Source organism: Callospermophilus lateralis, chromosome 1 (genome assembly GCF_048772815.1).
Source record: "Callospermophilus lateralis isolate mCalLat2 chromosome 1, mCalLat2.hap1, whole genome shotgun sequence".
In the NCBI taxonomy this organism is placed as follows: Eukaryota; Metazoa; Chordata; class Mammalia; order Rodentia; family Sciuridae; genus Callospermophilus; species Callospermophilus lateralis.
In genome coordinates, this window is record NC_135305.1 from 714234 (window position 1) to 727499 (window position 13266).

Genomic DNA, 13266 nt, shown 5'->3' on the forward strand with positions numbered 1-13266 from the left:
TACCCAAGCCACAACACCTAGGGTGGAGGGGACACTCTGGAGCCAGGGATGGTAGGAGAGGCATGGACTCCTCTGTGAAGCCTAAGTGTAGTTGTGCGGCTCTTCCAGAGCCCAGACTTCAAGGCATTCAGACTCAAGTAAGCAGCAGTACTCTGAAGGGAAGCTCTCATTGTCAGCGTTAATGCTCAAGGGCTTTCTTCAAGGGATCCAGGATTTACAAATGGAGAAAGGCTTTGATGTGATGATGTTATACCTGAACCCTTGAAATACCAATAATCTGCCTTTTGTGTTTGCATTCATTTACCTGTTTCATATATTGGGTGTTGATATTACATCTACACTTTGTCTTTTGATTCACTCAGAAGCCTCATTTTTGTGAAAATCTTCAGAAATGAAGCATTGCCAATCATACAGAAAAAAAAGTGAAATTATATTTCAAACAATGTAGTAAGGATGGAGTACAGGGAGAGGATCAAATTAAATTGAAAGAGACAGAGTGAGGGTCTTGGAAGAGTACAAAAATTACATGTTCCCAGAACAGCAGTGTTGCCAGTTTTTACTGAGTGCTTTTGCACAATGGGCAGTGTACGCAGTCCTTCTTATAGGGAAGGAAACTGGGGAATGGGGTCAGATAGTCTGCTTGGAGTCCGGCAGCTAGCCATGTGTTGTGAGAGCAGAGTCATAGTCCCTTCAGTCTGGTGCTAAGGCTGGTTCTCATCACCTCTGTCTATATTCAATGTTTGACTTTTTTTTTTTTTAACTCTCTGCATTTTAAAATAAGCTGCTTTTTGTTTCAGCCCCTTAGGGTCAATGGTGTTAAGGTGTATACTGAAAATGTAGACAAAAGGCAGATTATTCTGGACCTTCAGATTAGGTAAGTTTTTTTTTATTTGTGTTGTACTTGTGTCATGGTTAGTGATGGATAATGTCACTTAGCTGTATCCACAAGGTGAAGAATATAATGAGCACATTTTTTACCTGTTGTTTATTGAATGTGACTAAATATCCTAGATAAATACCATTTATAAAATGTGTTAAATAAAAGATATTGAAACATTGTAAGAAAACTGCAGACCAGTCAGTATCTCTTATGAATATTGATGTAAAAATCCTCAACAGATTACTAGCAAACCAAATTCAGCAGCATATTATATCCTGGGAACAAGTAAGGTTTAATCTCAGAATGCAAGGGTGATTCAATATGTAAAATCAGTCCATTTCTCAGGTATAAGTACTCTGGTGAGAAAAGGTGTTCTTACAAGAGGCTGCACCTCATGACCTAGATGCCTGTCACTTGGCCTCACCTCCCAACACGAACTAAGGTTTTAACCCATGAACTTTTGGAGAACACACTCAGATCTTATTGGGGATAAACCCGAAAGAATTGAAGGCAGAGACTAGACAGATTCTTGAACACCTTTGTTTATTATAGTGAATGTGCTGCATAACTACACTTCCATCAGTGGTAGACCAATTGTACAATGGTGGTCGCATAGGTGACTTTGCTCAGTGACAGGGTAGCCATCTAGATTTGCGTAAGTGTCCTCTGTGATAACACAATGATGGAATCCCCTGCTGATGAGTCTCTCAGAATGTATCCCTATTGTTAAGTGACACACAAATGTATTTATAATAGCTAATAGATAGAAGCAGTTCAGATGTCCAGGAAAGGATGAATGCGTATACAAAATATGGTGTATACAAGTTACCCAGCCTTAGAAAAGAAGGGAATCCTGGCCCATGTTGCAACGTGGAAGAGCACCGAGGTCATCATGTTAGTGAGATAAGCCCAGTGCTAAAGGACAACTACAGTACAGTGCTACTTACTTAAGGAATCTAGACCAAACAAACTCTGGGAAGCCAAGTAGAATGGCGGGCAACCAGGGACTGGAGGAGGAGGAATAGGGAGTTAGTGTTACTGGGTACAAAGCTTCACTCTTTGCAAGAAGAGAGGGTTCTGGAGATGGATGGTGGCGATGTTTGCATGGCCTTACGGATTTTTTTTTTTTTTTTAAAGAGAGAGAGAACTTTTTAATATTTATTTTTTAGTTTTCGGTAGACACAACATCTTTGGTTTTTTTTGTATGTGGTGCTGAGGATCGAACCTGGGCCGCATGCATGCCAGGCAACCGCGCTACCGCTTGAGCCACATCCCCAGCCCCCTTACGGATGTTTTTAAAGCCACTGATCTATATACAGAATAGTTGCAATGATAAATTTTATGTATATTTAAATTTTTTTTTTTTTTTTTAGTTTTAGATGAACACTACCTTTATTTTATTTATTTTTTTTAATGCGATGCCAAGGATTGAATCCAGTGCCTCACACATGCTAGGCAAGTGCTCTACTGCTGAGCCACAACCCCAACCCATATTATGTGTATTTTAATACAATTTTTTAAGTTGCAAAACAAACAAAAAACAAATCTGAGGGTCTGCCAGGTACCATGCCTAGAATAAAAAAGGCGGATTCCCTTGTGTTGATGTTTGGAGGTGAGGTGTCCCTGAGAGCTCCTGTGCTGGCATGGCCGGGGGCGAGATGAGCAGGTCACGAGAGCTGTGCCCTGATAACTCAGTCCATCCTGATCTGAGTAGAGAGACACCAGGTGGTGGCTAGGGCAGGTGGGTGTGGCTGGAGGAGGGGGTCCCTGGGGATGTGGCCTTGGGATTGTATCTTGTCCCCATGGCTCCTCCCTTTCTCCTTCTGCTTCTTGGCTGCATGTTCTGAGCTGCCTTCCTCAGCCATGCTTTTCTGCCATGAAGCTCTGCTTTACCTTGGGCTCAGCAATGAAGTTGTCTAATCTTGGACTGAAAGCTCTGAAATCACCAGCCCCAAATAGACTCTCCCTCCTCTAGGTTGCTCTTGTCAGGTATTTTGGTCAGTGTGACAAGAAGCTGACCAGCGCGCATGCTTCTTGTCTTGGTTCTTATTGAACGTGCTTCTGGCTTCCTGCATCCGGTGTGGCCTGGCTGGCAGCTGGTTGTCACTCTTGAGAGATATCTGAGATAAACTATTTATAAGGGATAAATTTATTTTGGCTCATGGTTTTAGTCCAGCCAGGGTCACTTGGCCTTGTTTCCTTTGGGCCTGTGATGAGAAACAAGTCCTGTCCGGAGCAATGGGAAAGAATACTGCTCACTGTGACTGTTGCAAAATGAAGAGAGGGAAGGGTCCCAGCATCCCCTCTGAGGGCATGCCCCCAGCGACTTGACTTCCTTCCACTAGGCCCCACCCCTTAGAAGGTCTGCCACCTCCCGGTAAGGCCAGGGCCGAGGACTGAGCCTACAGCCCATGGGCCTTTGGGGGCATTTCAGATTCAGACTGTGACAAGTGCTAACAGATAGATGCCCACTGTGCATGGTGAGTGCCAAACACTGTGGACGCAGGACAGCTGAGTGGTCGTAGCAGTTCAGAGTGGTCTGTCCTAAAATGACCCTTGATTAAGGATCATTGTATGTCATTTGTGAGTTTTCAAACTAAGTTGCAATAATACAATAACTGAATAGAGTAGGTACCAATTACCTTTAATTTAGAAAAGAACATAGAATGTCTTTAATATGAGAAAACCTGCACCTTTTAAAATGTTTGACATTTGTGCAAAAAACATTGCCATCAGTGGAATAAGAGAAGGGCCACTTGTATCTTCATGAGGCCGTGGCCAGAAGACCTGTCCACAGGGCCAATGACAAGCTTCCTGGAGGCCACTTGTGTTTCAGGGTAGGTCCTTCTCTAGAATGCCTGTCCACAGGGCTGACGACGAGCTTCATGATGGCGGAAACTTGTTCTTTTGTTCAGGTCCCTTAGCCCAAGTGAGTTTACTGAATAAACATTTGAGTAAATCAGTTAATGGATGTCATTTGAAGATGCAGCCATAGCAGCATATGCATTCTCCTTTTTTTTGAGTTCCATAAAAAGTTCTTAACTACATTGGTAGTGGGGATAGGGAAAGAGAAATGGAAAAGAATTAGGAAATAAAAGAACAAAGTTTTAGGTGAAGAAAGGTAAAGTTTTGTGATGAGTTTTGTAACAGGCTATTGGTGAGTTCACCAACTAGGAAGTAATTCTCATTGAGAAGAATCTGTAGGTTTGGGCTTTAACACTAGGAAATAAGTCTTGGAAAAATTTCATCCCTGATCCCTTTTGTTATTGTTCTGTACATCTGGCTCAGCATTCCTGGACCGTGCTCGTCAAATTCCACAGGAGTGCCTAAGCAGGAATGTGATGCCCTGCTGCAAAGGCCAAGCATCGGCTCCAGTCCTGCCCTACCCTGTGCAATACGTATTTGGCTTATCATGTTCTTATTGAAAACAGCACACTTTGCCATCAGTGTCATAGTGGGTTCACATTTGTTGATCATTGTAAAGGTAAGCCCTGAACAGACCTATGGTGTCTAACCTTTGACGTCACAGAGCCATGGAGCACCGGAACCAGAGCATGTTCATGACTGGAGAGAAGGGGTATAGGGTTTCCTAGTGATGAAATGAAATCAAAACCTTTTTATATTTTAAGCAAACAGGATTTGTATGACAAGTAAGAACTACATTTCACCCAGTGATCCAGGAGTTGCACTTGTAGTTCACATTTTATCTTTGGAAATGGACACTTACTTTAGTTGAGTGTTTATGTATGACAGGTGTGCCTATGGCAACCCTCCCTGGTGCTGTAGCAGGATTAGGTCTGGTAACAGCTGTGCCTGTGACCTAGAACAGCAAAGTGCATGACTCGGGTCACACTGTCCAGTTTTCACCTTCAGTCTGATTTTGGTTGCTTTACTGTTGAATATTCTGACTGTAAACCTTGAGGTTCTATGGTGATTTAAAAAACAGTTAATTTCACTGGCTTTATGTAATGCAGATTTTTTTCTTTGCTAGTTTTGTAGGAAATTGTGAGATCGATTTGGAGATCAAACGATATTTTTGTAGAGCTGGTGTGAAAAGTATACAGGTACCTTTTTTAAAATTTCATTTATAAAATTCTCTAATCTGTATTCAAAAAGAAAATTAAGAAGTTTGTCCTAGCTCAGAAAGTTTTTAAAGTGTGTGTGTGTTTGTGATCGTAGAGTGACCCAGGAAGTCAGATGCTTGAAAGTCCCTCGTGGCCCTGCAGAGCTACCTTCTCTTACTCATTCTGGTTTCCTGTTTGCGTTTAGATCCATGGAACGATGAGGGTGATCCTGGAGCCTCTGATTGGAGACATGCCTTTGGTCGGAGCTCTGTCCATCTTCTTCCTCAGAAAACCAGTAAGTCAACACTTGTGCTATGTTTGTGGACCTACAGAAGAATAGGTAAAGTGAAGGGCAAAATTCTATCTGTAACTTACCCGTTTCCCTTTCTGATGCATGTGTCCTGTGGGTTTTCCACACTCTTTGTGCCTCACTGAGGAATTCATCTCTTGATAAGCAATGTTCCTTTGTGATTATGAAAATGATTGTTGTAGAAAATTTGAAAACACAAAATTTTTAAAAAGTGGAGGTTTAGCAACCATTTTATTTAGTGCCTGTCACTGAGGGTAAGTGATAGAGTCTTGCTCTTTTAACCCTCATGCCTCCAAATCAGGAAGTGGGATTGAGAGGTCTGTTTGTCCAGGTCATACAGCTACTGAGAGCTGGAGCCTGCGTGTAGATCTGGACTAGCCACAGAGAACCATGTTTCCAACACTTCATACAGTGTCTTACTTGAGACCCCTCCCTGCTCCCTCCCGAGGCAAGTGCTGCTGTCTATTGGATGTGTTCCTTCCCTTTGGGGGTACATTTGATCAACTATGCATAGTGTTGTGTACTGTGTTTTAAAATGAAATACTTTTCTTGACTTGGATAAGCTATAATGTTACCATCTCGTGATGTTGGATATGTAAACAGGCAGTATTTATCACTTACTATCAACAAAACACATGACAACACAATTATTGCTTCTACCAGACAGAGTCCCTCCTTCTCTGAGCACCGCAGCCTCTGACTGGCACTGTCTCAGTGTGCACTCCTATTAGATGCAAATTGACCACTGGGAGTTGCCCTGCCCTTACAGACAAGACCACAGTGACACAGAGGAATTTCTCTCTCAGCCTCATTTTCCACTGCTATCCCAGCACACATCCCAAGTTCCAGACACAGGGAAAATTGTCAGCTCCCTCTTCCATTGCTTCCTCCCTTTTCTTTCTTTCTTTCTTTCTTTTTTTTTTTTTTTTTGGTGCCAGGGATTGAACCCAGGGGTGCTCAACCACAGAGCCTCATCCCTAACCCCTTTTATGTTTTTGAGACAGGATCTCACTAAGTTGCTGAGGCTGGCCTTGAACTTGTAGTCCTCCTGCCTCAGCCTCCTGAGTTGCTGGCATGCACCACTGCACCTGGCTCCTCCCTCAACTTTTTCCTTCCACCCAGAATGTTGGTTTCAATTCCCCTCCCCCACACTCACTTATTTCCAGAAAATTTCCACATGTCCCTTCATGGGACAGAGTACCATTTTAGGCCATTGTAGGTAATTCTGAAAGCAAGGGCAGCTGTCTCCATATTGCTCAGCAGATGTCTGCAAGTGAACAGCTTCTTCTAGGTCTGCCACTCCGGGGTGTCCTGAGAGTTCTCTGGGAAGGTGCCTTTAATAGGATTGTAGTTTAAAGCAGGAATGTTAATTCATATAGGTTGATTCAAATAACATAATTAAGAGTATCGTTTTGTTTTGTTCTTGGCACTAGGGATTGAACCTAGGGGTGCTTAATCACTGTGCCACATCCCCAGCACTTTTTTTACATTTTATTTTGTGACGGGGTCTCACTAAGTTGCTGAGGCTCTCACTAAGTTGCTGAGGCTGGCTTTGAACTTTCAGTCCTCCTGCCTCGGACTCCTGAGCTGCTGGGAATATAGATGTGTGCTATTGTTTTTAAAATATGGGTTTATCTAAGTCAAACTAAGTGTAGTGCAGGTTGTACTTTTTTTTTCTTTTTTTTTTTTTTTCTTTTTTTAGTTGTACATGGACACAATACCTTTGTTTTATTTATTTATTTTTATATGGTGCTGAGGATCTAACCCAGGGCCTCGCATGTACTAGGCGAGCACTCTGCCACTGAGCCCAACCCAGCCCCGCAGGTTGTACTTTTTCTGTGGAAAGACAGAATTGTGTCTTTGCTTTCTGTAACCACTAACATTTTTGTTCTCATTGACTCATTGCTTAAATCATGGACTTATTTTAAATGCATTTTAAGCCTATAGAACATGTAAAATTTTAAAGCTTCTAGAGTCTGTATCAAATTTTACTTGTTTAGAATTTTGGGAAATGAAGAAATCCATAAAAAATTTCAAATTCATATTTTAATCTGGGATATAGCTCAGTGGTAGGGTATTCACCCAGCATACCTGAGGCCCTCAGTTCAATCCCCCAGCACAAAAATAAATGAGTGAATAATAAATAAATAAAATTCTTGTTTTTTTCACATATCAGTTATTTTAAAACCAGTATGTATAAGAAACAGACTTTCCTAATGACTATAAAAAGTTGATCTTAGGCACTTAGCACATGGCTGTGGTTCCTGAGGCAGGAGGGAGGATCAGTTGGCCTAGGAGTTCAAGGCTGGCCTAGACAACATAGGGAGAACCTGTCTCTTGAAGTGAGAGGAGAAGAGAGAATAGGGCTGGGGTGTCTTCGTGGCAGAGTGCTTGCCTTGCATGCCTGAAGTCCTAGGTTTGGTCCTCAGCACCATTGCGGGAGGGGGCTCTTTAGCACATTGCTGAATAGTTTAAATTTACTCCTCCTTGGCTGAGGGCATTCTTAGCAATTTACCGAAAAGTCTTTTTTTTCCTGGAATGTAACAAAATCCCAATATTTTAGTCTTCTTCAAAATTTAGCAGTGCTCTTACTTAGTTTGGATCTTCTACAGATTAATTTACTTTAAAATAACTTTACAGTATTAACCTCCAAATTATATTTTTTTGCCCAAGGGATGAGACTGAAAGTGCAGAATCTCCCATCTCCTTATATGGTGAGTAAAGTCACCAAACATGCCTCAGAGGGAAGGAAATTTTTTTAGTTACTTTTAGCTGGAAAATATGAGAATGGGTTGCTAGCTGCCAAGTAGTTCTTCCTCACCCTGGTAAAAAATGCAGTAGAAGAACTTTTAGTTTTATTATTTTTTACTGTCTGTCTGATTTGGAAGTATAGTGCTGGAGATTCAAGTGAAACTTACACATTTTTCTGCTTGTTGATTTGCTCACATTAGTTTTGAAAATATGGAATTTGTGGGAAGACCCCACACTTACTGAAGCAATAGGCTTTTGGGGTCAGGGGAAGACAGTTTAATGTAGCAGGCTTCCTACCACTTGGTTACACTCCTGGTTCTTTCTCTTCCTGCTGTGTGCTTTGAACAGCTCATTTCACTTCTCGGAGCCTCAGTTTCCCTGTCTGTAACATGGGGGTGACAGCATGATTAAATGTGAGAATTAAAGGTCAGTTTATGTGAAATGGACAATGCCTAGCACATAGTGAGTCTTTAGATTTTTAAGACATTAAACATTTTGCTACACTCAGATTTCACGTTCTAGCTCCTGAACACTAGAGGTGAGTTATGGTGATTGGAAAGAAGGAAAACATGAGCCAGTGTTCTGATAAGGGCTGAGGTTCAGTGACCAAGTTCTGCTTAGCACGTGCCGGGGCACTGCAAAAAACAACTGATAAGAACCAAAATGGTGCCTGTTTACCCTTGGCTGTTATCCCAGGGAACCTTCTGATGTGCCTCAGGTGTGCATTCTGAAGGGTGTTAACCCAGAAGTGCCCTGAAGCTGAGGTGAGCCCAGGGTCCCTCGCAGGGCTTGCTCTGGATGTGTGCATCTTTCAGGACTCCTTCCATCCAGGAGGGAGGGGCTGCTGCTGATGTCTTTTGAGCCACAAATTTATTTCTTCATCTGGCAAATGGAAATGATATCCTCCTTTTAGAGTTAGTGTGAGAAGAACTTGAGTCCTATTAGACTAAGATTCAAGAAATCTAAGTATTTTAAATGGGGCAGCAGAGGAGATGAACTTAATCACAAATAATAATAGCATATGTTGTTGTCTGGTGAGCTTCACCTGAGGGCTGCAGGCGAGTCCCAGGACAGCCTGGAACCAGGAATCACGCAGGTGGCAGCTGCCACGCTTCTGCTCCACTCCTCCCTCCGAGACCAGCTTTGGTTCTCTAGCCCCTGCCAGAGTCATGCCACTGCACCCCCAGAGGCTCCGAGCCTCCCTCCTTCCACTCTCACACTGGACCAGGCCTGGGGAGGGGGGACGAGGGGTGGACGAAGCTTGGGGAGCTCACCCCTGCTGCCGGGCAGGCCAGCTGCGGACACATCCAGACTCAGACCACACCTTAAGGGACCCGAAAACTTTGGGGACATTTATTCTGATAAGTTTCACGGAACTGTGATTTGAACTCTTTCATTATTTTGACAGTCTTGTCCTATCCCTTGTGGTCCTTGTCTATACTGGGCCTTAGGGTGAGCTCTCTCAGCAGCTGCCCTTCCTCCATGTGTCCTTTGTCTGTGGTGAGTCTTGTGGTACTGAGACTCTCCTGCCACACCCCCAAGGGACCTCGCTTTGGGACCTCACCTGTGCTTCCTTCCCCCAGTGGCCTCTGTCCTTCAAGGTGGAGGGAGGACGGGGCTTTCTTTGTGCCTTTCTGCAGTGCTCCCCTTCCTGACCACTCTCCTGCAGAAGTGCAGGTGGCTTCCGGCATGCATGCCCAGTGTCTGTGGGCTCTGGCTCACCCATACTTGGCCTTTGGTCTTTCGTTAGGGTCTAGCTGGACTCATCTCACTGCCCAGTAGGGGCCTTGTCCTCTTCCATGCTCAGCTCTCCCATGCCATCAAGAGTGGTACTTGTCTCACCGTTTCATCCTCCAGGTGAAAGCTGGACATCTGGGACTTCAAAACATAAGGAAAGCATTCTTGAACTTTAACTCCAACCCAAATCACTAAATCAGAAACACTGGGGAGGAAACCCCACTGGAGAAGAATAGAGCCGTCAGTTTGTATTCTTAACAGATTCCTGTGCCTGGCCTGCGTTGGCCTCCCAAGGGCCACTCGTGCTCGGAACCAGCAGTGGAACTGCCCCGTCAGACAGTGCCTCCCCTAGCAGCAGGGAAGGGCCTCTGCTGTTCTGAAACGCGTGATGTGTCTCGCTGTTCAAGTGAAACCTGGTGTGCTTTTCCAGCTGCCTCTCATGTTCTGCTTCTCACGGAAGAGCCACCAGCGCCCAGAGACAACTTCTGTGCTTGGAAACACATTTCCACTCCCTGCTCAGTCTCTGAAACAGAGCTCTTAGTCATCCAGAAGCACTGGCTGCGTTTTCCCTCAGGAATCTTGGAGCCCTGTAGAGGCCAGCAGGGGCAGCTTCTGGCCTGCTTTTGTGAGGCACTTCCCAGAGCGCTTCCTTGGTCAGGCTGCTCCCAGCTCTTCTGTGTCCTGTCTGACTTCCAAGGGGAGCTTTTGAGCTCTGTGCATACATACTCTCACTCTCTCATCCTTGACCTCGCCCACCACACACTGGGCCTCGCACGTTTGTCCTCTCACTCATCTTCACACTCATCCTCACCCACAGGCTTGCCCTTCACACTCATCCTCACCCAATGATCTTCAGTGCCGGGCTCCCCTGCTCCCAGCTCCTGTGCCCAGGGGCAAGCCATGTACTGCTCAGTGCCGTGAGTATGGGGACCTTTCCTTTGCCCAGGGCCTGCCTTCTTGCATTCAGACTCTTCTCAGAACCCAGCTCAGTCCTGCCCTCCCTCGGATCCTGCCCTGCCCCCCTGAAGGTTTGTGTCTGTGAACTTCAGCAGCACTCAGGTGCATCTCAGTCATCTCAGGGAGGCTCCTGTGAGAGGAAGAAGCATGAGTGAACTTCATCCAAGCCAAGCTGGCGCTGCCTAGGAGAGGTGTGGCCAGGTGGTCCCTTAGGGAGCAATTGGAGGACAGGGAGGCTCTGCACATCAGGGCCTGGGAGCAGGGCTGCCTTAGAGCAGAGGCCGTCCTTTAAAACCGTGGGTCCCGTGGGGAGACCCTGCTGTCCTGCTGTCACGCAGCTGTGGAGTTAAAGGGTTACAAGTGAAATCACTTCCTCTGGGTCCCAGTTTTCTTATCTATAAAACTCAGATTTGATCGTTCTCAGTTCTATGACAAATCCTAAATTTGAACCTACTTTTTAAGCCAGTTTTATATATATAACTTTAAAATGTATATCTGTTTTGCTTCCTTTTTTGACTTATTCCAATAAACCTTTAAGCTCTTGTGTAATGCTTTCATGCTCTTTGAAAAACATTATAATTTTTCCCTAGTTTTGATGCCCTTTGCCCTTGCTTCTGTGGCAGAAAGACATCTTTCTGAATTCTCCATCGTCTTCATAGAGTTGGTTTTTGGTTCCCACAAGTACAGCTAGTCTACTAATGCCCATTTGTGGAGATTTTACTTTCTAGCTAGGAGCAGTTTTTAATATTTAAAATACTAGAAAATGCTTATTTTAGTGCCATATCATAAATAGCAGGCAATAGCAGGCTACTCATAGGCAGATGAACATCGTTTCCATCAGTTAAAACAGAAGCATACTTTTTTTTAAAAAACATTTTTTTTTTTTAGAAGTAATTGGACACAATACCTTTATTTTATCCACTCATTTTTATGTGGTGCTGAGGATCTAACCCAGAGCCTCGCACGTGCTAGTCGAAAGCTCTACCACTGAGCCACAACCCCAGCCCAAGAAGCATACTTTTTTAAACAAAACAATTAGAGGCCAGCCAGAACACACTTTATACTGGGTTTTCTTTTGTTCTGTTCTGTGTTTGGTTTAAGAGGCAGGGTCTCACTATGTTGCTCAGCTGGCCCTGAGCTCCTGGGCCCAAGCCATCCTCCTGCCTCAGCCTCAGCGCCACCGTGCTGGCTCCAAGGACTTCTCTACAGCACAATTGTACAGGACATAGTAAGTTTCCAGCATCAGCCTGGGGCATGTCTTGTATTCTCCACTGATCTGCAGCAGGGTACATCTGGAGGAAAAACTGATGAGTCACTATAACTAGAGTTAATTCTTGGGTTCTGGGTTATAATTTTGATCAAACAAGCAAGATGTCAAAACTGGTTGTGGGCATGTGTTTGGGATTGCTGTGTGCAGTAAGAGCATGAAGCATGTGAATCTTGGGGAACAGGACTCGGAGCAGATTCCTTTGTTGTTGTTTATTCACTTCATACATGTTTTTGTCTTTGACAATTTGTGACAAGTTACATTTGTCCTTTTTTTGCATTTTTATCCAGACTGCAATTTATGTGGCGGTTCAGCCTTCTTAGTTTAGGCCAGTCTCTATTTCACCTGAGTATTTTAGCAGGTCCAAAACACCAACTAAAATTAGCCTCACACTGACTTTAGTTCTAAAGCCAGCCCTTGTCTCAGTCAAGTATTTAACAGGTCCAAAAATACCATGTAGCCACTTGGAAACATAATAAAGTCTCATTACAACACAGCTCTCAAGTATTCTGCATTATATTCTTCTCCTTAAAAAATGACTACTTAATAGTGCTATTAATAGGATTGTGAATTCTGTTTCCCAAAATGTGAGTGTCATACTGCTCTAAGCAGGTTAGGACTGCAGTCTCCAAGGTGGCAGCGCAGTGACGCGTGGTCGCAGCACTTGGAGGGGAGGTGTGTGTAAGAGGCGCTCTTCGCTGCGTGCCCCTGTGGACTTCTCTGCCTGGTGCTCTCTCACCCATGGTGGTGTCACTGGCTTTCCTGCAGAAGCTTACCATCTCCCCTCAGCAGGGCGGCCCTGTCCTGGGGCTCTCTGGCTCCCCATCTCAGCTCTGCAGATGCTGCAGCGTGACGCAGGCGTCTTCTGTGAGCACCACATAAAGTGCTCACATTTGAACTTGAGTCAAATGCAAAGATTCCACACTGCACCTCTGAGCATTCTGTGGTCAAGAGAAAGGGTCTTCAAAACTGACAATAAAACCCTGTCACAGCGTCCTCATCAATCTGCAGTTGCCTGGTGTGCAAGTGCTTTTAGAGGTCAGGGTGGTACACTGGGGCACCCTCTCCTTCCTCAGCTCTGAAACATCTCTTCCTCCTCGTTGAGAGTGTCCGGTGCTTCTCAGTCTGCCCAGACTGTAACTGCCCAGCCCTCACCTAGCGTGTGTCCTCTGGTTGTGGCATATACCATGCTTACAGCAGTCCTTCTGGTGGTCAGAGGGATGCCCAGCCCTGGCATCAGCCCTTTTCCAAAGACTGGTTCCTCCTTCTGGAAGCGCTGTAGATCTTAGGCAGGCTCCTG

The 13266-nt window shown here is 44.6% G+C and overlaps 1 protein-coding gene across 3 annotated transcripts in view; it reads left to right on the forward strand.

Annotated features, from left to right (window-relative positions):
* Esyt2 (extended synaptotagmin 2) overlaps window positions 1-13266 on the forward strand; it is a 76568-nt gene that overhangs the window by 29204 nt on the left and 34098 nt on the right. For all 3 annotated transcript variants that reach the window (XM_076872990.2, XM_076873008.2, XM_076872998.2), the window contains 3 exons: window positions 798-874; window positions 4872-4944; window positions 5150-5239. In XM_076872990.2, the coding sequence (XP_076729105.1) occupies window positions 798-874; window positions 4872-4944; window positions 5150-5239 (240 nt within the window). The remainder of the gene's footprint in view (window positions 1-797; window positions 875-4871; window positions 4945-5149; window positions 5240-13266) is intronic.